Below are 23,644 nucleotides of genomic sequence, written 5' to 3'. Positions count from 1 at the left end.
GGAAGTGCTGGGCCCACCGAGAGTGAACCAAATTTTCAAACAGAGAAATGGTGTCCACCTAAAAAACAAATATGGTGCAGATACCTTCAAATAAGTGTTTACCTAAATGAAATGGAGCTTACCAATATCAGTCGACGCGTTTCGGCCTTGCTCTAGGCCTTTATCAAGACTGATTTGTTTAGGGATTATGCACCCTTATAAAGGGTGTTATGACCAATGGGTGTCTGAGGAATTTTGCGCCAAAAATAGGCTCCGCCCACTTCCTGTGTGTCATGAGTGTGGGCAGTGTTCCTATTCAGATGTCTGATGGGTATGGGCAAACTTTTGTACTTATAAAGAATATTTGTATTTGTAAAAAATATTCAAAGAAGTTGCCTCTGGTGTATAAATAGATAGATATAGTATATCTATAAAGAATGATGTGTTTAAAAATGATGTTTCAAATATATTATCAAATACATAGTATCACTTCCGGTGGTGACGGTCTGTGATGTCATATCCTGTTTATGAGATCTCTGAGTTGTAATCTAGTATTTATTAGCTGGATCAATGTGCTACTTAAGGCAGATTTTTGAAATAACTGCAGAGAATAAAGTGTGTACAGTCCGAAAACATAACGTATAAAATCTGAAGACATAACCAAAATTTAAAATTTAGAATCACTTCTGATTAGCTATGTCAATGTTTACCTATCGTAAGGTGTCTTAGTCACTTCCGGTCGCAGCAAAACATAATGCTCTTTTTGGTAAAGAACGTAATGTTCTTTCTGGTGAAAACCATTGTCTGGGGCTTGTGGGGAACCTTATGTATATCAATAAGGAAGAATTGATCATTTAAGGATATGTTAGATTAATAGCGTATCCGAAATGGTCTTAAGGAGAGTCACTTCCGGTTTGCGGCAGTGTAATGGCGCTTCCGGTTGGGCCATGCAATAGATATCCCTATCTGTCTCAACCAAGGGAACTCTAAAAAATTATTGGTACAATACAAAGGTCACTTAACAACGAGATATAGAAGGAACCATGAATAAAGGCATAAATACATAAGTCCAACATTATTGTATTGTTATGTTCATAGAGTTCCCTTGGTTGAGACAGATAGGGATATCTATTGCATGGCCCAACCGGAAGTAACCATTGTCACGCTGTCTCAACCGGAAGCGCCATTACACTGCCGCAAACCGGAAGTGACTCTCCTTAAGACCATTTCGGATACGCTATTAATCTAACATATCTTTAAATGATCAATTCTTCCTTATTGATATACATAAGGTTCACCACAAGCCCCAGACAATGGTTTTCACCAGAAAGAACATTACGTTCTTTACCAAAAAGAGCATTATGTTTTGCTGCAACCGGAAGTGACTAAGACACCTTACGATAGGTAAACATTGACATAGCTAATCAGAAGTGATTCTAAATTTTAAATTTTGGTTATGTCTTCAGATTTTATACGTTATGTTTTCGGACTGTACACACTTTATTCTCTGCAGTTATTTCAAAAATCTGCCTTAAGTAGCACATTGATCCAGCTAATAAATACTAGATTACAACTCAGAGATCTCATAAACAGGATATGACATCACAGACCGTCACCACCGGAAGTGATACTATGTATTTGATAATATATTTGAAACATCATTTCTCCAACATAGGTGTGTCCGGTCCACGGCGTCATCCTTACTTGTGGGATATTCTCTTCCCCAACAGGAAATGGCAAAGAGCCCAGCAAAGCTGGTCACATGATCCCTCCTAGGCTCCGCCTACCCCAGTCATTCTCTTTGCCGTTGTACAGGCAACATCTCCACGGAGATGGCTTAGAGTTTTTTAGTGTTTAACTGTAGTTTTTATTATTCAATCAAGAGTTTGTTATTTTAAAATAGTGCTGGTATGTACTATTTACTCTGAAACAGAAAAGAGATGAAGATTTCTGTTTGTATGAGGAAAATGATTTTAGCAACCGTTACTAAAATCCATGGCTGTTCCACACAGGACTGTTGAGAGGAATTAACTTCAGTTGGGGGAACAGTGAGCAGTCTCTTGCTGCTTGAGGTATGACACATTCTAACAAGACGATGTAATGCTGGAAGCTGTCATTTTCCCTATGGGATCCGGTAAGCCATGTTTATTAAGATAGTAAATAAGGGCTTCACAAGGGCTTATTAAGACTGTAGACTTTTTCTGGGCTAAATCGATTCATATATTACACATATTTAGCCTTGAGGAATCATTTAATCTGGGTATTTTGATAAGATTATATCGGCAGGCACTGTTTTAGACTCCTTATTCTTTAGGGGCTTTCCCAAATCATAGGCAGAGCCTCATTTTCGCGCCGGTGTTGCGCACTTGTTTTTGAGAATGACATGCAGTCGCATGTGTGAGGAGCTCTGATACATAGAAAAGACTTTCTGAAGGCGTCATTTGGTATCGTATTCCCCTTTGGGCTTGGTTGGGTCTCAGCAAAGCAGATACCAGGGACTGTAAAGGGGTTAAAGTTAAAAACGGCTCCGGTTCCGTTATTTTAAGGGTTAAAGCTTCCAAATTTGGTGTGCAATACTTTTAAGGCTTTAAGACACTGTGGTGAAATTTTGGTGAATTTGAACAATTCCTTCATATTTTTTCGCAATTGCAGTAATAAAGTGTGTTCAGTTTAAAATTTAAAGTGACAGTAACGGTTTTATTTTAAAACGTTTTTTGTACTTGGTTATCAAGTTTATGCCTGTTTAACATGTCTGAACTACCAGATAGACTGTGTTCTGAATGTGGGGAAGCCAGAGTTCCTTCTCATTTAAATAAATGTGATTTATGTGACAATGACAATGATGCCCAAGATGATTCCTCAAGTGAGGGGAGTAAGCATGGTACTGCATCATTCCCTCCTTCGTCTACACGAGTCTCGCCCACTCAGGAGGCCCCTAGTACATCTAGCGCGCCAATACTCCTTACTATGCAACAATTAACGGCTGTAATGGATAATTCTAGCCAAAATGCCCACTTATCAGCGTAAGCGCGACTGCTCTGTTTTAGATACTGAAGAGCATGACGACGCTGATGATAATGGTTCTGAAAGGCCCCTACACCAGTCTGATGGGGCCAGGGAGGTTTTGTCTGAGGGAGAAATTTCAGATTCAGGGAAAATTTCTCAACAAGCTGAACCCGATGTGATTACATTTAAATTTAAGTTGGAACATCTCCGCGCTCTGCTTAAGGAGGTATTATCCACTCTGGATGATTGTGAGAATTTGGTCATCCCAGAGAAACTATGTAAAATGGACAAGTTCCTAGAGGTCCCGGGGCTCCCAGAAGCTTTTCCTATACCCAAGCGGGTGGCGGACATTGTAAATAAAGAATGGGAAAGGCCCGGTATACCTTTCGTCCCTCCCCCCATATTTAAAAAATTGTTTCCTATGGTCGACCCCAGAAAGGACTTATGGCAGACAGTCCCCAAGGTCGAGGGAGCGGTTTCCACTTTAAACAAACGCACCACTATACCCATAGAAGATAGTTGTGCTTTCAAAGATCCTATGGATAAAAAATTAGAAGGTTTACTTAAAAAGATGTTTGTTCAGCAGGGTTACCTTCTACAACCAATTTCATGCATTGTCCCTGTCACTACAGCCGCGTGTTTCTGGTTCGATGAGCTAGTAAAGGCGGTCGATAGTGATTCTCCTCCTTATGAGGAGATTATGGACAGAATCAGTGCTCTCAAATTGGCTAATTCTTTCACCCTAGACGCCACTTTGCAATTGGCTAGGTTAGCGGCTAAGAATTCTGGGTTTGCTATTGTGGCGCGCAGAGCGCTTTGGTTGAAATCTTGGTCAGCTGATGCGTCTTCCAAGAACAAACTACTTAACATTCCTTTCAAGGGGAAAACGCTGTTTGGCCCTGACTTGAAAGAGATTATCTCTGATATCACTGGGGGTAAGGGCCACGCCCTTCCTCAGGATCGGCCTTTCAAGGCCAAAAATAAACCTAATTTTCGTCCCTTTCGTAGAAACGGACCAGCCCAAAGTGCTACGTCCTCTAAGCAAGAGGGTAATACTTCTCAAGCCAAGCAAGCTTGGAGACCAATGCAAGGCTGGAACAAGGGAAAGCAGGCCAAGAAACCTGCCACTGCTACCAAGACAGCATGAAATGTTGGCCCCCGATCCGGGACCGGATCTGGTGGGGGGCAGACTCTCTCTCTTCGCTCAGGCTTGGGCAAGAGATGTTCTGGATCCTTGGGCACTAGAAATAGTCTCCCAAGGTTATCTTCTGGAATTCAAGGGGCTTCCCCCAAGGGGGAGGTTCCACAGGTCTCAGTTGTCTTCAGACCACATAAAAAGACAGGCATTCTTACATTGTGTAGAAGACCTGTTAAAAATGGGAGTGATTCATCCTGTTCCATTAGGAGAACAAGGGATGGGGTTCTACTCCAATCTGTTCATAGTTCCCAAAAAAGAGGGAACGTTCAGACCAATCTTAGATCTCAAGATCTTAAACAAGTTTCTCAAGGTTCCATCGTTCAAAATGGAAACCATTCGAACAATTCTTCCTTCCATCCAGGAAGGTCAATTCATGACCACGGTGGATTTAAAGGATGCGTATCTACATATTCCTATCCACAAGGAACATCATCGGTTCCTAAGGTTCGCATTCCTGGACAAGCATTACCAGTTCGTGGCGCTTCCTTTCGGATTAGCCACTGCTCCAAGGATTTTCACAAAGGTACTAGGGTCCCTTCTAGCGGTGCTAAGACCAAGGGGCATTGCTGTAGTACCTTACTTGGACGACATTCTGATTCAAGCGTCGTCCCTTCCTCAAGCAAAGGCTCACACGGACATCGTCCTGACATCGTCCTGGCCTTTCTCAGATCTCACGGATGGAAAGTGAACGTGGAAAAGAGTTCTCTATCTCCGTCGACAAGGGTTCCCTTCTTGGGAACAATAATAGACTCCTTAGACAGAGGCCAGAAAAACAAAACTTCTAAACTCTTGTCGGATACTTCATTCCGTTCCTCTTCCTTCCATAGCGCAGTGCATGGAAGTGATAGGTTTGATGGTAGCGGCAATGGACATAGTTCCTTTTGCGCGCATTCATCTAAGACCATTACAACTGTGCATGCTCAGTCAGTGGAATGGGGACTATACAGACTTGTCTCCGAAGATACAAGTAAATCAGAGGACCAGAGACTCACTCTGTTGGTGGCTGTCCCTGGACAACCTGTCACAAGGGATGACCTTCCGCAGACCAGAGTGGGTCATTGTCACGACAGACGCCAGTCTGATGGGCTGGGGCGCGGTCTGGGGATCCCTGAAAGCTCAGGGTCTTTGGTCTCGGGAAGAATCTCTTCTACCGATAAATATTCTGGAACTGAGAGCGATATTCAAAGCTCTCAAGGCTTGGCCTCAGCTAGCGAGGGCCAAGTTCATACGGTTTCAATCAGACAACATGACGACTGTTGCGTACATCAACCATCAGGGGGGAACAAGGAGTTCCCTGGCGATGGAAGAAGTGACCAAAATCATTCAATGGGCGGAGACTCACTCCTGCCACCTGTCTGCAATCCACATCCCAGGAGTGGAAAATTGGGAAGCGGATTTTCTGAGTCGTCAGACATTGCATCCGGGGGAGTGGGAACTCCATCCGGAAATCTTTGCCCAAATCACTCAACTGTGGGGCATTCCAGACATGGATCTGATGGCCTCTCGTCAGAACTTCAAAGTTCCTTGCTACGGGTCCAGATCCAGGGATCCCAAGGCGACTCTAGTAGATGCACTAGTAGCACCTTGGACCTTCAAACTAGCTTATGTATTCCCGCCGTTTCCTCTCATCCCCAGGCTGGTAGCCAGGATCAATCAGGAGAGGGCGTCGGTGATCTTGATAGCTCCTGCGTGGCCACGCAGGACTTGGTATGCAGATCTGGTGAATATGTCATCGGCTCCACCATGGAAGCTACATTTGAGACGAGACCTTCTTGTTCAAGGTCCGTTCGAACATCCGAATCTGGTCTCACTCCAGCTGACTGCTTGGAGATTGAACGCTTGATCTTATCGAAGCGAGGGTTCTCAGATTCTGTTATTGATACTCTTGTTCAGGCCAGAAAGCCTGTAACTAGAAAAATTTACCACAAAATTTGGAAAAAATATATCTGTTGGTGTGAATCTAAAGGATTCCCTTGGGACAAGGTTAAGATTCCTAAGATTCTATCCTTCCTTCAAGAAGGATTGGAAAAAGGATTATCTGCAAGTTCCTTGAAGGGACAGATTTCTGCCTTGTCTGTGTTACTTCACAAAAAGCTGGCAGCTGTGCCAGATGTTCAAGCCTTTGTTCAGGCTCTGGTTAGAATCAAGCCTGTTTACAAACCTTTGACTCCTCCTTGGAGTCTCAACTTAGTTCTTTCAGTTCTTCAGGGGGTTCCGTTTGAACCCTTACATTCCGTTGATATTAAGTTATTATCTTGGAAAGTTTTGTTTTTAGTTGCAATTTCTTCTGCTAGAAGAGTTTCAGAATTATCTGCTCTGCAGTGTTCTCCTCCTTATCTGGTGTTCCATGCAGATAAGGTGGTTTTATGTACTAAACCTGGTTTTCTTCCAAAAGTTGTTTCTAACAAAAACATTAACCAGGAGATTATCGTACCTTCTCTGTGTCCGAAACCAGTTTCGAAGAAGGAACATTTGTTGCACAATTTGGATGTTGTTCGCGCTCTAAAATTCTATTTAGATGCTACAAAGGATTTTAGACAAACATCTTCCTTGTTTGTTGTTTATTCCGGTAAAAGGAGAGGTCAAAAAGCAACTTCTACCTCTCTCTCTTTTTGGATTAAAAGCATCATCAGATTGGCTTACGAGACTGCCGGACGGCAGCCTCCCGAAAGAATCACAGCTCATTCCACTAGGGCTGTGGCTTCCACATGGGCCTTCAAGAACGAGGCTTCTGTTGATCAGATATGTAGGGCAGCGACTTGGTCTTCACTGCACACTTTTACCAAATTTTACAAGTTTGATACTTTTGCTTCTTCTGAGGCTATTTTTGGGAGAAAGGTTTTGCAAGCCGTGGTGCCTTCCATCTAGGTGACCTGATTTGCTCCCTCCCATCATCCGTGTCCTAAAGCTTTGGTATTGGTTCCCACAAGTAAGGATGACGCCGTGGACCGGACACACCTATGTTGGAGAAAACAGAATTTATGTTTACCTGATAAATTACTTTCTCCAACGGTGTGTCCGGTCCACGGCCCGCCCTGGTTTTTTAATCAGGTCTGATATTTTATTTTCTTTAACTACAGTCACCACGGTATCATATGGTTTCTCCTATGCAAATATTCCTCCTTAACGTCGGTCGAATGACTGGGGTAGGCGGAGCCTAGGAGGGATCATGTGACCAGCTTTGCTGGGCTCTTTGCCATTTCCTGTTGGGGAAGATAATATCCCACAAGTAAGGATGACGCCGTGGACCGGACACACCGTTGGAGAAAGTAATTTATCAGGTAAACATAAATTCTGTTTTTTAAACACATCATTCTTTATAGATATACTATATCTATCTATTTATACACCAGAGGCAACTTCTTTGAATATTTTTTACAAATACAAATATTTTTTATAAGTACAAAAGTTTGCCCATACCCATCAGACATCTGAATAGGAACACTGCCCACACTCATGACACACAGGAAGTGGGCGGAGCCTATTTTTGGCGCAAAATTCCTCAGACACCCATTGGTCATAACACCCTTTATAAGGGTGCATAATCCCTAAACAAATCAGTCTTGATAAAGGCCTAGAGCAAGGCCGAAACGCGTCGACTGATATTGGTAAGCTCCATTTCATTTAGGTAAACACTTATTTGAAGGTATCTGCACCATATTTGTTTTTGTTTTTTAGGTGGACACCATTTCTCTGTTTGAAAATTTGGTTCACTCTCGGTGGGCCCAGCACTTCCTCCATCTTCACCACATCACAGTATTTTTGGACACTTACAACCACTATTCGATCCCACAGGATCTGGGTGACTATAGTTTGACTTATTCACTTATTTTTGCATCTACAATCTTTTCATTATTTTTGGATTTTCATTAGTCTTGAATCTACATTTTTTTCACTAATTTTTTACACCACGTGTAGGATTGATTGACATTTAATTTGGAATTGATTGACATTTTGTATTTTCATTTTTATATTTTTACATTTTTATGTTTTTACATTTTTATATGTATACACCATTTGTTCACATCGTTGTATATCACTGAATTCCACTGCACTTCATACTTAGGAGGCTTATTATATTCCTTGAACTTACCATTGTTTTTACTTTGACCATTTGTTTTATCAATCTGCATGTATTGTAATTTATTGTAATTTTCCATGGATCCATGTATTGTATGAACTGTATGTATTAAGTTTTTATATGTATAGGCAATAAATTAGGTTTTATTGTACACACTGCTACACTTATTTATATCCCTTTGCCTCCGGTTGGTAGGCGCTTGGGGGTCCCCGTTCATTTTATGAATGATTATGGGCTAAATGCAGCAAATGATGGCAGCATGGTTAGACACTGGGGCAGCATATACGTTTTATTGCACAAACTGTTTTATATTCACTGTTGCTGAGATTGTACTGGAGGGTTTCACATGGCTTTAACTTTTATTTGGGATACGAAAACCCACATGGCTATTTTTTTATTTATTTTTTTGAGGCTGAGAGACATCGCATATGATGGGCGGGGCCTAATTTTCACGCCTCAGAAGGCAGCAAACTTCAGCTCCGGTTGGGCCCAAAACTGAGACATAGGCTAACAGTCATAGTGAGACTTGTCAGACCCCTGAGGGCAGGTAGTTGCAGGGGGTTGTTAATTTATTTTGTATAACGTTTTGGGAATAAAGTTTTTCTTATAGGGGGTTAATTTGTCCCTTGTGGTGCAATATTAGGTTACAATATAAGAAGGATATATGCTAAAATTGTGAGTGTTATAGCATTTTAAAGCAGATTTGGAAAAATTGTGCGCTTTTTTACTTCTTAAAGGCGCAGTACCCGTTTTTCAAACTTGGTGTTTTTTTCAATAAATAAAGTGTTTCCAAGACTTTATGTGGTTATTACTAGCCTGTTCAACATGTCTGACATTGAGGAAAGTCAATGCTCTGTGTTTAGAAGCCATTGTGGAACCCCCACTTACATTATGTCCCTCTTGTACTGAGAGGGCCTTACATTGCAAAGAACATATTTTAGGTGATAAAAGTATGTCTAAGGATGATTCTCAGTCTGAAGAAAATCAGGTTATGCCATCCAATTCTCCCCAAGTGTCACAACCTTTAACGCCCACTCAAGCGACGCCAAGTACTTCTAGTGCGTCTAATTCTTTTACTCTGCAAGATATGGCTGCAGTTATGTCTACTACCCTTACAGAGGTATTATCTAAACTGCCAGGTTTACAGGTTAAGCACAGTAGGTCCGGTATTAGAGTAAATGCTGAGCCCTCTGATGCTTTATTGGCCATTTCCGATGTACCCTCACAGTGTTCTGATTTGGGGGTCGGGGAATTGCTGTCTGAGGGAGAGCTTTCAGATTCAGGAAATGTGTTACCTCAGACAGATTCGGACGTGATGTCCTTTAAATTTAAGCTTGAACACCTCCGCCTGTTACTCCGGGAGGTTTTAGCGACTCTGGATGATTGTGATCCTATTGTAATACCACCAGAGAAATTGTGTAAGATGGATAAATATCTAGAGGTACCTTCTTACACTGATGTTTTTCCAGTCCCTAAAAGAATTTCGGACATTGTTACTAAGGAATGGGATAGACCAGGCATTCCGTTCTCTCCCCCTCCTACTTTTAAGTAAATGTTTCCCATATCTGACACCATTTGGGATTCTTGGCAAACTGTCCCTAAGGTGGATGGAGCTATTTCTACCCTAGCTAAGCGTACAACTATACCTATTGAGGACAGTTGTGCTTTCAAAGATCCTATGGATAAAAAATTAGAGGGTCTTCTAAAGAAATTATTTATTCATCAGGGTTTTATTCTACAACCTATAGCGTGCATTGTTCCAGTTACTACTGCAGCAGCTTTTTGGTTCGAGGCTCTAGAGGAGTCTCTTAAGGTTGAGACGCCATTAGATGATATTTTGGATAGAATTAAGGCTCTCAAGCTAGCTAATTCTTTTATTACCGATGCCGCTTTTCAAATGCCTAAATTAGCGGCGAAAAATGCAGGTTTTGCCATTTTAGCGCGTAGAGTGTTATGGCTTAAATCTTGGTCTGCTGATGTGTCATCAAAATCTAATCTTTTAGCTATTCCTTTTAAAGGTAAGACCCTATTCGGGCCTGAACTGAAGGAAATCATTTCTGACATTACTGGAGGTAAAGGTTCTGCCCTTCCTCAGGATAAGACTGTTAAGATGAGGGCTAAACAAAATAATTTTCGTTCCTTTCTAAACTTTAAAGGTGGACCCTCTACTTCCTCTTCCGCCACAAAGCAGGAGGGGAGTTTTGCGCAATCCAAGTCAGTCTGGAGACCTAACCAGGCCTGGAATAAAGGTAAACAAGTCAAGAAGCCCGCTGCTGCTACCAAGACAGCATGAAGGGGCAGCCCCCGATCCGGGACCGGATTTAGTAGGGGGCAGACTTTCTCTCTTCGCTCAGGCTTGGGCAAGGGATGTTCAGGATCCCTGGGCATTAGAAATTGTGACCCAAGGGTATCAGCTGGAATTAAAGGATTTTCTCCCAAGAGGGAGTTTTCATCTTTCACGTTTGTCTGTAGACCAGACAAAAAGGGAGGCGTTCTTACGCTGCGTAAAAGACCTCTATACCATGGGTGTAATTTGTCCAGTTCCAAAACTAGAACAGGGACAGGGGTTTTACTCAAATCTGTTCGTGGTTCCCAAAAAAGAGGGAACCTTCAGACCGATTTTAGATCTCAAATGCCTAAACAAATTTCTCAGAGTCCCATCATTCAAGATGGAGACTATACAAAAATTTTTACCAATGATCCAGGAGGGTCAATATATGACCACCGTGGACCTGAAGGATGCATATCTTCACATTCCTATCCACAAGGATCATCATCAGTTTCTAAGGTTCGCCTTTCTGGATGAAAGCTATCAGTTTGTGGCCTTTCCTTTTGGGTTGGCCACAGCTCCCAGAATCTTCACAAAGGTGCTAGGGTCCCTTCTGGCGGTTCTCAGGCCGCGGGGCATAGCAGTGGCGTCCTATCTGGACGATATTTTGATCCAGGCGTCAACTTATCATCTGACCAAATCTCACACAGACATTGTGTTGACATTTCTAAGAACTCACGGTTGGAAAGTGAATATAGAAAAGAGTTCACTAGTTCCACTAACAAGAGTTCCATTCTTGGGAACTCTGATAGACTCGGTAGACATGAAAATATTTCTGACAGAGGTCAGAAAGTCAAAGATTCTAAATACTTGCCGAGCACTTCAGTCCATTCCTCGGCCATCAGTAGCGCAGTGTATGGAGGTCATTGGATTAATGGTAGCGGCAATGGACATCGTTCCGTTTGCTCGCTTTCATCTCAGACCACTGCAGCTGCGCATGCTCAGACAGTGGAATGGGGATTATGCGAATTTATCTCCTCAGATAAATCTGGATCAAGAGACCAGAGACTCTCTTCTTTGGTGGTTGTCACAGGATCATCTGCCCCAGGGAATGTGTTAACGCAGGCCAGCATGGGTAATAGTGACGATGGACGCCAGCTGCTTGGGCTGGGGTGCAGTCTGGAATTCCCTGAAGGCTCAGGGTGTTTGGACTCGGGAGGAGTCTCTACTACCAATCAATATTCTGGAACTGAGAGCAATATTCAACGCGCTTCAGGCGTGGCCTCAGTTGGCTTTGGCCAAATTCATAAGATTCCAGTCGGACAACATCACGACTGTAGCATATATCAATCATCAAGGGGGAACAAGGCGTTCTCTAGCGATAATAGAGGTTTCAAAGATAATCCGATGGGCAGAGGCTCACTCTTGCCATCTATCAGCAATCTATATCCCAGGAGTAGAGAACTGGGAAGCGGATTTTCTAAGTCCTCAGACTTTTCATCCGGGGGAGTGGGAACTCCTTCCGGAGGTGTTTGCATCATTGATTCGTCAATGGGGCACACCGGAATTGGATCTGATGGCATCTTGTCAGAATGCCAAACTTCCTTGTTACGGGTCCAGGTCAAGGGATCCCCAAGCTGTACTAATAGATGCTCTGGCAGTACCTTGATCGTTTAACCTGGCTTATGTGTTTCCTCCATTTCCTCTCCTGCCTCGTGTGATTTCAAGAATCAAACAGGAGAGAGCTTCTGTAATCCTAATAGCGCCTGCATGGCCACGCAGGACTTGGTATGCGGATCTAGTGGACATGTCCTCTCTGCCACCGTGGAAACTTCCGTTGAGACAGGACCTTCTCATTCAAGGTCCGTTCCAACATCCAAATATAAATTCTCTGCAGTTGACTGCCTGGAGATTGAACGCTTGTTCTTATCTAAGCAGGGATTCTCTGAGTCGGTCATTGATACTTTGATTCAGGCTCGCAAGCCTGTCACTAGAAATATTTACCATACGATATGGCGTAAATATCTTTATTGGTGCGAATCCAAGGGCTACTCATGGAGTAGGGTTAGGATTCCTAGGATTTTGTCCTTTCTCCAAGAAGGATTGGAGAAGGGATTATCAGCTAGTTCCTTGAAGGGACAAATTTCTGCTTTGTCAATTCTACTACACAAGCGTCTGGCGGGTGTCCCAGACGTTCAGTCTTTTTGTCAGGCTTTAATCGGAATCAAGCCTGTATTTAAACCTATTGCTCCGCCATGGAGTTTGAATTTAGTTCTCAATGTTCTTCAAGGGGTTCCGTTTGAACCCATGCATTCCATAGACATTAAGCTTTTATCTTGGAAAGTTTTGTTTTTAGTTACTATCTCTTCTGCTCGAAGAGTTTCTGAGCTTTCTGCGTTACAATGTGATTCGCCTTATCTTATATTCCATTCTGATAAGGTGGTTTTGCATACTAAACCTGGATTCCTTCCTAAGGTTATTTCAAATAAGAATATTAATCAGGAAATTGTTGTTCCTTCTGTGTGTCCTAATCCTTCTTCTAAGAAGGAGCGTCTGTTACAATAAGCTTTGAAGTTTTACTTACAAGCGACCAAGGATTTTCGTCAAACATCTTCTTTATTTGTTGTTTATTCTGGAAGACGTAGGGGTCAAAAAGCTACGGCTACCTCTTTCTTTTTGGCTGAAAACCATTATCCGCCTGACATACGAGACTGCTGGACAGCAGCCTCCTGAAAAGGTTACGGCTCATTCTACTAGAGCTGTGGCTTCCACGTGGGCTTTTAAAAATGATGCTTCTGTTGAACAGATTTGTAAGGCTGCGACTTGGTCCTCCCTTCATACTTTTTGCAAATTTTATACTTTTGCTTCGTCTGATGCTGTTTTTGGGAGAAAAGTTCTTCAAGCAGTGGTGCCTTCCGTTTAGGTATCTGTCTTGTCCCTCCCGCTCATCCGTGTCCTGTTGCTTTGGTATTGTATCCCACAAGTAAGGATGAATCCGGGGACTCGTCGTATCTAGTAGAAGAAAAGGAAATTTGCACCTTTTAGCTTTTCTTTTCTCTTCCTATATGACTGGGGGTGGAGAGAAGGGAGGAGCTATATATATACAGCTCTGCTGTGGTGCTCTTTGCCACTTCCTGTTAGCAGGAGGATAATATCCCACAAGTAAGGATGAATCTGTGGACTCGTCGTATCGTAGAAGAATCAATTTATCAGGTAAGCATAAATTTCCTTTTTCTCTGCTTTTGAGGCAGGACTGCAATAGATATCAAGATTTAACACAGTGTCCCACTCCCTTGGATTTTAGGAGAATAAATAAATGTACAACAAAGCAAATATATAATGGCAAAAACACACTAATCCTAATAAGCAAAGCAGCTGCTAGTTATTCCACATTCACTCACTGCCACACTGTGTAGTAGTGCCCGCCCCGGCCACCCTCACTTGTTATGCGACTCAGCTTCTCGCTGTCTCCTTTTACATTTTTCCATCCAGTCCAAGTCAAGTCTCCAGGGCCATACTGAAGCTGTATCAACTTTCAAGTGCGTATGCGGCCGTGTCCCGGACTCCCACCCAGTGCCTTCCTGCATGCATGTGAGGTGCACACAGTGCCTAGTATGGCCACTGCCGGCCAGTCCCGTGCACTCTATTGCCCCACCCCTTCTCCCCGCCAACCAATCAAAATACATTCCTGCCTCCGTCCTGTCATGGTCACAGCCAAAGAGTCTGTTGCAGCGAGTGGAGCTTCATTAGGATCGGGCCGCGGGTCATCCCGGGAAGGCCCCTGACTGTTGTCACCCCCTGATGGTGGCCCTGTCTGCCTCAGTCAGCATGACGGTGTTCCCCCCATTCCAGGAGCAAGATGAATCTTTTTCAAGTCCCTTGGTAGGGATCATTTCAAGAGCCTTGGGTGTTTGTAATAATTTCTTAGGGTTGCAGAACAGGCTTTTTGATCAAAACCTCATTTAAGATTCCTACTTTCTGATACCTTAAAAGCCACAGTCTTTCTGGTTTGTGTTAAAGACTTGGAGACAAGGGAATGGAGTAATACCAAAGAGCTCCTTTACTCCTCAGACCCGGGTATCCTTCCTAGGGTCTATAATTGACTCTGTGACTGAGACTTGAACAGCACAGGCCTGCATTCAACTCCAATTCAATCCTCTTCCTTCTGTAGCTCAATGCATGGAAGTTGAAGGTCTCATGGTCACTGCCTCAGATGCAGTATGATTTGCCAGATTTTATCAGTGGCTTCTCCAATTAAGGATGCTGTCTCAGAATATCCTATTGGACCACAAGAGGACGCTTAAGTAACATTTTATGAATAACACAATGTTATAATATTGCAAAGCTTTACACTGCCCCCCCCCCCCCACCGAGCTGCTTAATAATGCCACCTGGCTGGCAAAATGTTCTGGGAAGAACAAGGGCTACATTTAACTACTAATCAGCAAGTGCTACCCAGGTGCTGAACCAAAAATGGGCTGGCTCTTAAGCGTACATTCATGCTTTTTCAAATAAAGATAGCAAGATAACAAAGAAAAATTGATAATAGGAGTAAATTAGAAAGTAAAACTCCATGCTCTATCTGAATGAAAGGGAAAAAAAATGGGTTTAGTCTCCCTTTAAAGTCTTGATTCATGAACCTGGTTGCAAGCAAGTCTCCCCCTGAGCACATTACTGCTCATTCTACTAGAGCATTTGCCTTTTCCTGGGCCTTCGGGAATGAGGCTTCCATAGACAAGATATGTAAGGCTGCTACTTGGACTTTATTTCATACTTTTACAAAATTCTACCACTTTTACATGTATGCCTCTTTAGAGGCTGCTTTTGGCAGAAAAGTTTTTCTGGCCAGCCTATTTCATGGTGGTCTTGTGGACTTCACTTTTCTTTTTTAAGACACGATGAGTCCACGGATCATCTTAATTACTAATGGCATATTCACCTCCTGGTCAGCAGGAGGAGGCAAAGAGCACCACAGCAGAGCTGTTAAATAGCTCCTCCCTTCCCTCCCATTCCAGTAATTCTCTTTGCCTACGTTAGTGATAGGAAGAGGTAAAGTGAGGTGTTAGAAAAGATTCTTCAATCAAGAGTTTATTATTTTTAAAGTAGTGCCAGAGAGTGCTGCTTTGTTCTAGGGTGTAGCCGTAGTCCATATCAGTCTCTTCAGTAGAGCTTTTGGTGGCTTTAGAGCAATGGGAGCTTGTGGGACATAATTCTCACTGCGCCTCCCATATATTTATGCTGCCCTTATCAAAAAAAATGTTTACTCAGGACTTTCGTTTACTTGCAGGTCCATGGGAGGGAGAGGATCTCTTAAACCTGGAAACTGCCCTGCTGCAAGGCAGAAGATGAGGTAAGTGCCGACTTTATTTCTGAGGGTAGAGGATGTCAGAAAAAGGTCTGGGCACTTTATTATCTTATTTAGACCTCATTGAACTGGGACAGATTCTCCTAATCTATTAGGGGACTTTATGGCAGTTAGGACGCAGGCACTGGGCATGTGTTTCATCTCTCGGCGGTCTCATATCTAAATAATAGAGCCGACGGGAGATTTTAAATTAAGCTATTGTCAGAGGCTCTAAAGGGTTGTTACGAAGAGCTATCGAAATATACTGTATCTGTTTATCAAAGTGGAATAGCTGTTTATCTCAGTGGGACAATATGATGCTGCGCATTTTATGCCTTGCTCCCGGTGCCTTAAGCATGGGCGACCGGGAGTTCACATAGTGAGCTGTTTGTCTTAGGATAGGGAGCAGTCTGGGGCTCCCTAAAGGCTCAGGGAGTTTGGACTCAGTCTGAGTCTGTTCTACCTATAACTATTCTTGAGCTGAGAGCGATCTTCAAGGCTCTTCTGGCCTGGCCCCAGTTAACCTCTATCCAGTTTATCCGGTTCCAGTCGGGCAACACAACTTCAGTGGCTTACATCAATCATCAGGAAGGAACGAGGAGTTCCTCATCGATGACAGAGGTAACCAAAAATAATTCAGTAGACGGAGACCCATTCTTGTTGCCTTTCGGCGACCCACATCCAAGGGGTGGAACAACTGGGAGGCGGACTTACTGAGCAGACAGACCTTTCATCCGGGGGATTGGGATCTCCATCCGGAAGTGTTCTCCAGCCTGATTCTCAGGTGGGTTCAGCCGGAATTAGATCTCTTGGCATCCCGACAGAGTGCAAAGCTCCCGAGATACGGGTCGAGGTCCAGGGATCCCAGGCGGAACTGTTAGATGCTCTGGCGGTTCCTTGGACCTTCACTCTGGCATACCTATTTCCTCCGTTTGCGCTTCTTCCTCGGGTCATTGCTCGAATCAAGCAGGAGAGGACATCGGTGATCCTCATTGCTCCTGCTTGGCCTTGCAGGATTTGGTATGCAGATCTGGTGGACATGTTATCTCTGCCGCCTTAGGGACTTCTGTTGAGGAAGGACCTTCTAATTCAAGGGCCTTTCCTTCACCCACATCTAGTTTTTCTGAAGCTGACTGCTTTGAAATTGAACGCTTAATTTTATCCAAGCGGGGTCATAGAGACCATGTTTCAGGCTCGTAAGCCTGTAACTGGAAAGATTTGCCATAAGATATGGCGTATATATCTCTATTGGTGTGAATCCAAGAGCTACTCATGGAGTGGAGTTAGGTTTCCTAGAATTTTGCCTTTTCTCCAAGAAGGTTTGGAGAAAGACTTACCGACTAGTTTCCTAAAGGGGTCAAATCTGGGCCTTATCTATTTTGTTACACAAACGTCTGGCGGATGTTCCAGATGTGCAATCATTTTGTCAGTGACTAATATATTATATAGATTTTATTATATATATTGTTTTTGTGCTGCTAAAATAAACACATTTATTTTCTTTCAACCCTTATTGAATCTTGCAATATTGTATTACATAGAGAGTTTAATCAGTCTCTCTTTTATATTAGTTGTTTATTGACATTTGGCCAGATAGGCACCTGTTTAGCTAGACACTATTGTAATCTGCTTTTTTCGAGCTAGTCCTTAGTGTCTCCTATATATATTTGCTTATTTTACTCTTATGCTATTTTACGCTTATGCTAATTTTATGACAATCACACACAATTAATTACATTTTATTTCTTTTTTGACACGATTAGTCCACGGCCCGCCCTGTTCTTTTTGACAGGTTGTGGGTTATTATAAACTTCAGACACCTCTGCACCTTGACTTTTCCTTTCTCTTCCCAACTTCGGTCGAATGACTGGAGTGGGAGGGAAGGGAGGAGCTATTTAACAGCTCTGCTGTGATGCTCTTTGCCTCCTCCTGCTGACCAGGAGGTGAATATCCCATTAGTAATTAAGATGATCCGTGGACTAATCATGTCAAAAAAGAAATACATTTATCAGGTAAGCATACATTTTCTTTTTGTGTATAGATTCCCATGTGATGTCTTATGGACTCTCACCATCTTTTTAAAGAAAGTAAAGTTTATGCTTGCTGGATACATTGAATTTAAATTCAGGATGGTAAATGTGTTCTAGCCACACCCTCTCTTTACACAGTTTGCGGTACTACTTGTTTTGCACTTCTTTTGCTTTGGCTTTCCTGATAGGTTTAATTTAAATCTACTTGGCCATAAGTATGACGTTGATTACAGGAAAGTGGGAGGGGTTAAAGCTCTGGAATATGTGGGTGTTACCTCCACCTAGTGGACGAGAGTGTAATCCCATGAGATGCCTTGTGAACTTTCACCACCATAAAAGAAATTAATTTACCAGGTGAGCATAAATTTTGTTTTTAGGAGTACCAATTTAAATAATTGAACAGTTTCTTTGGAATTAAGTGTCTAAGCACAAAACCATATTCTTGTCCTGAAAAGTCACATGCCTATATGTCACATTTTGTTTTTCATACAAGTAACTTTCTTCAATTCTATTTTTTATTTAGTGTGGAAACGTTTATGGTGCCTATGGACAAAGGAAAAGACAAGCCAGAGGGAAACCAACCAATAAAGTTAATTTCACAAAAAAACTATGCTTATGAAAATGAACATACCTCCTTCCTAAAGACTAATTTATTCAAGGATGAAGCACATTTAAATTGTATTAAAACAGACTATTGTACTAAACAAACTCTATCCCCACTCTGTACTCCTCCTGATTCATGTAGCATGCATTTTAGAATGAACTTTATTAAACCTGTGGCAAATGCAGCTACTGTATCCCCAAAGGATTGTTTAGGAGATTGTTTTAATTACACAGATGAGAAAAATACAGTTTTCATGCAAAATACAAAAGAAAAGAACATCTCTGAGATCCCACAAGAATTAAATCTTATAGAACCCTCTCCTATGCCGCCTATTCAGGAGTGTGATCCTAAATTAAGACATTTGTCAAAAGAAGAACTTAAAATATCAAGCTCACCCTCTTTTCCTGCTATTGATCTTCAAATGTTTAATTCAGATCTCCCTGCATATAACTCCCCTTTTGTGACACTGGATTATTTACAAACCAAAGAAAGGACAGAAGAGAAAAGGACTTCAGAAAAATTACATTCTTCTAAACCATGTCTTGATTCGTCTAACCATAGTTCTGACTGTTCTCCATCAGGAACCTTGTACAGGAAGGTGAAAAACAAAGAAAGAAAAAATAGAAATCCATGTCAAATAGACAAATGTGTAAATAAAGTCTCTCTTGCTCGGGATGACAGTATGCTTAGCTCACCCAAAAGCCTTTCAGGATTATTTCAGTCGAGTGGGGATAAATCGGAGTTCCTTGGATTCACAGAAAGCAACCCGTGCAGTATGGAAGATGTAAATCTAGAGACTACCCAAGGAAGTATGTTAAGGTCTTTATTTTCAAGCACTACTTCATCTGCCTCTACCTTTGTGGGCTTTTAATGTTGTTGTTTTTTTTTTTTATAGAATTGTGAATTTTATTGCAATGCATAAAGGCTAATTGTTGAAAGTTTCAAAGAAATATAATACATGTGTTGGATAAATACACTGTCTACCTTGATTTTACTTAGTTCATGTATATTCATTTAATTTACTGAAAATAATTATGAAGACCTTATCTCTGAGTGACAATGGCTTGTTTAAACACTTTCCTGGGGGTGCTTTTGAAATGGTTGTTTTTGAATAATGTTTATCAAAAAGTGACACTTTTTTAAATATTTATCAACAAAATAGGCTCTTACTTAGCTCCAAGTATTTGTCTTGCTTGTGGTAAAATTTTTATTCATTGTAATGTTCTTACCATTTTGTTAATAATCAACCACTACAGGTTTCTACCAGATACTGTGCTGTGATGTCTGCTTCTTGTCGTTTTTTTTTCATTTAGGTAAAATTAGTAACACTTGTCACCAGCTTATTTGGGTAAACTTCAACAATGCAATAATAACTACATTTGGGGCAAAATAAAACCAAGAGTGAAACATTTTACTTTGTACAAATCCCTGGATACAGGTAGTAATTGAGATCCTCTCCCAAAGCAATATGTTTCCCCTAGCCATTGATGGCATTGGAGTATTGTGTAATGATATAGTCTCACACATCCTATCATGGAGAAACAAATTGAAATGGAACTCCTGCATAGCGGAAGTACAGCTATTACAGAGACAAAAATGCATCAGCTTTCCTGAACTTTGTTTGACAGTGAGCTTGAACTCTAATTTATTGTTATATTCTTTTAAAAAAATTCTAATGGTCTACTTCAATATGACATCTTGCTATTCCTTTGTTACCATTATGACCACAAAAAAACAACATATATCGCCTTACTAAGGGGAGGTGTTGGAGGAACTGTGGGGGGAGGACTGGTAGCATGTGTCACATATGGTGGGACTGTGAACACATTAACTATTTTCGAGAGAAGTTGAACACTTTGGAAACTATTTTGTAACCATTTCACATTATCTCCTTTTTATGCAATTTTAAACGTGAAACCTACATGTGCGTGTAAAATTAGGACTACCTTATTCCAACTAGCTATTAATAGTGTTAAATCCCCAATAGCAAGAATGTGGGGGGGAGTCTCCTCTTCCTCCTCCTCCTTTCAGATAAATGTGGTTAGACAGGTTGCAAGAGTTAATACCTTTAGAAGGCTATGGGTGTTTTTTTAGACAGAAAGCAGACCACTTTCACTCTGTACAGTTTTTTTGGCATCGGTTAAAATCAAGATGATGGCAACTCCCTTGAGACAACGTCTTGTGGGTGGAATTCAAGTTAGGAGTGAGCCTATTGTACATCTACATACACCATGATCACTTTTGGATGCAAAAAACAAGGCAGATTACCATTGCACCCCCCCCTGTTAATTAGTATAAGTAATCCTGTTAAATGATGAAATCAATAGTCTTCATGTATAAATATTACAGATTATATTGCTAATGGCTATTAATAATTATCTGATTTTTAACTTATGGTCCTTTCATTCATGTTCCTTTGTTCTTTTTCTTTATTGTAACTAATTTCAAAATCAATAAAGATGAAAATGTGTTTTTTAAAATTAGAGAGAAAAAAAATCACTCTTCCCCTCAAATCAGTATGACACCACTATAAAATAGAGCACTACAAAAAATGGAGATATCTCAGTAATCAAATTGAGTATAAAATTCAATGAGTAAGAGTACAATAAATTCTAATAGTATTAGTCACTAATCAAGCGGTGACAGCAGTAAGTAACCGTGGATGAAACAAAGCACTAGAGAAGCTACTTAACCCCTTTCTTTCATGTAATTAGCAAGAGTCCATGAGCTAGTGACGTATGGGATATACATTCCTACCAGGAGGGGCAAAGTTTCCCAAACCTTAAAATGCCTATAAATACACCCCCTCACCACACCCACAATTCAGTTTTACAAACTTTGCCTCCCATGGAGGTGGTGAAGTAAGTTTGTGCTAGATTCTACGTTGATATGCGCTTCGCAGCAGGCTGAAGCCCGGTTTTCCTCTCAGAATGCAGTGAATGTCAGAGGGATGTGAAGAGAGTATTGCCTATTTGAATACAATGGTCTTCCTCTAGGGGATCTATTTCATAGATTTCTTCTCCTCCCTCCCTTTTCAGATCGACGATATACTCTTATATACCATTACCTCTACTGATTCTCGTTTCAGTACTGGTTTGGCTATCTACTATATGTAGATGAGTGTCTTGGGGTAAGTAAATCTTATTTCTATTTATGACACTCAAAGCTATGGTTGGGCACTTTATATGTAAAGTTCTAAATATGTTTTAAACTTATATTTGCCATGATTCAGGTTAATCGGTATTTTTCTTACCTTCAAAAATTTTCAAATTGACTTTTTTTCCCTGCGGGCTGTTAGGCTCGCGGGGGCAGAAAATGCTTTGTCGCCGGAAGGGCAGAAAATGCTTTGTCATTTCCGGTGCCATAGTTGTCGCCGGAAGTTTGTTCATGGTTGCGTCATTTTTTGACGCATGTGTGTTAGACTTTTTTTGCGCCAAAAAATGTGGGCGTCATTCTTGGCGCCAAAAAATGTGGGCGTCATACTTGGCATATAATAAAAAGTCAAAGAGAAACCCTAAATCTGTGTAGGTAATCCAAGGTGTTCAATCCTTAGTACTGTAATATGTGCAGAGGCTTGTGATGCAAGCAAAGCAATATCGAGTGCCCACAGGTAAACAAGCAGCAAAAAACAGTCAGCTGATAGAACAATGTAATAGACATTTTTTGCAATCTTCACTCACCAATAGATGTACGGGCAGGGTTGTCAGGCAGTGTAAGTACGTGTGCCTGTTTCACTGACTCCTATCAAGAAAGTTGTCACTCTGGGGAAAACCAGCCCGGGATGAAGCAGAGGAAATCTCCACCCGCCTCAACTTATCCCGGCTACGATTCGCTCAGCTCGTGGAACACTCCTCCCCTCTCCAACGTACTTCGGTGAGACTTGCAGTGCTAATTCCTGGTTGTGAGTGCTGCTCAATATACACGCCCAGCACACATGCTCCTAGACGATCCAATAGCAACAGAACAACAGCCGGATAACTGGAAAGGCAGGTTCATTCAAAGAAAGACGGCTCCAGCTGAGGTTAAAACGTTAATCCTTTATTCAAAAGTTTAAAACATGAAGAAACACAGCAAGCAATGTGGTAGGTGCTGAGGGCGCAGCACTGTATGGCTTACATGTTTCGGAAATGGTCCGTAGTCATAGCCTACAGTGTAGTGCCCCACACCTGTTTAAAAAGAGATGCAAACAAATGTGATTTGCTACTGAATAACCCCGCCCTCAGACCTGACCTAGCACACCTGGTTACTAAATTCCTCCTTAAAACAGAAATACTGCCTATAACAAAAAATACTAAACCTTAGGTAAGAAAAACACATCAAGAATATAGAATACATATCTTAACAAGAATAGGAATAAGAATATGTATGTAGGAGTTTGCATAAGAGAAAAGTTACATTTAAATTCAAAATTAAAATTTAAAAAGGAATGAGCATATACAAGTCTATGTGGTGCAAATTGAGAGAAACAACAAGCGAACAGGACAAATGTATACAGGAAAGCTCACAAACAAAATTCATGCAATACTTTGTGGAAAACCAGAACACAGTAATACCCTGGTGCATACTAATTCACTGTTAGGTAATCAGACTGAGTAAAATAGTGAACTGGGAGCTATTTCGATCACAGGGTACTAAGCTTACTCAATAAAAGAATGTAAATATCTATAAGAATATAGTACCTGTTTGTACTGAACGCAAGGATTCATGTTTATAATAGTCAAACATACATAATAAACAATTTATTATAAAGGACTGATATATTCTTAATATTAATTCTAATTTGAAGGGAACAGTGCTAAGTGTTTAAAGCATATTTGTGTTAGAACAATGGTGGAATAAAAAATTCTAACAAATCCTAACTGAAGATCTATTTACTAATCCTAACTAGTATAAATACATACATAATTAATGTAAGGTATAAATGGGATATAAAAGAACTAGCTAGTAAAGCTGATACTGGGATTGGGGATGTTAGCCATATAAAGAAATAAGCAACTGTATTTAGTAAGTTAAAAAATGATAAAAAAATGTGTGACATAAATATATTCCCAATGACAGAGGGAATATTCATATACCATTACTATTATTCCCAGAGATTAAGAACATCATATCTGGAATTTAACCCATCGGGCA

At 41.3% G+C, this 23,644-nt stretch overlaps 1 protein-coding gene across 1 annotated transcript in view; it reads left to right on the top strand.

Annotated features, from left to right (window-relative positions):
- Positions 1-19,779, top strand: part of DBF4 (DBF4 zinc finger) — a gene marked incomplete at its 5' end in the record, with an annotated part of 387,026 nt that extends 367,247 nt beyond the window's left edge. The window contains 1 exon segment of the mRNA XM_053713992.1: positions 18,431-19,779. Coding sequence (XP_053569967.1) covers positions 18,431-19,382 — 952 coding nt within the window.
- Between the last annotated feature and the right edge of the window lie 3,865 nt (positions 19,780-23,644).

The sequence above is a fragment of the Bombina bombina genome, chromosome 5, assembly GCF_027579735.1.
Source record: "Bombina bombina isolate aBomBom1 chromosome 5, aBomBom1.pri, whole genome shotgun sequence".
In the NCBI taxonomy this organism is placed as follows: Eukaryota; Metazoa; Chordata; class Amphibia; order Anura; family Bombinatoridae; genus Bombina; species Bombina bombina.
The sequence above is the reverse complement of the archived record's forward strand: the minus strand, read 5'-3'. Positions and strand labels throughout refer to the sequence as shown.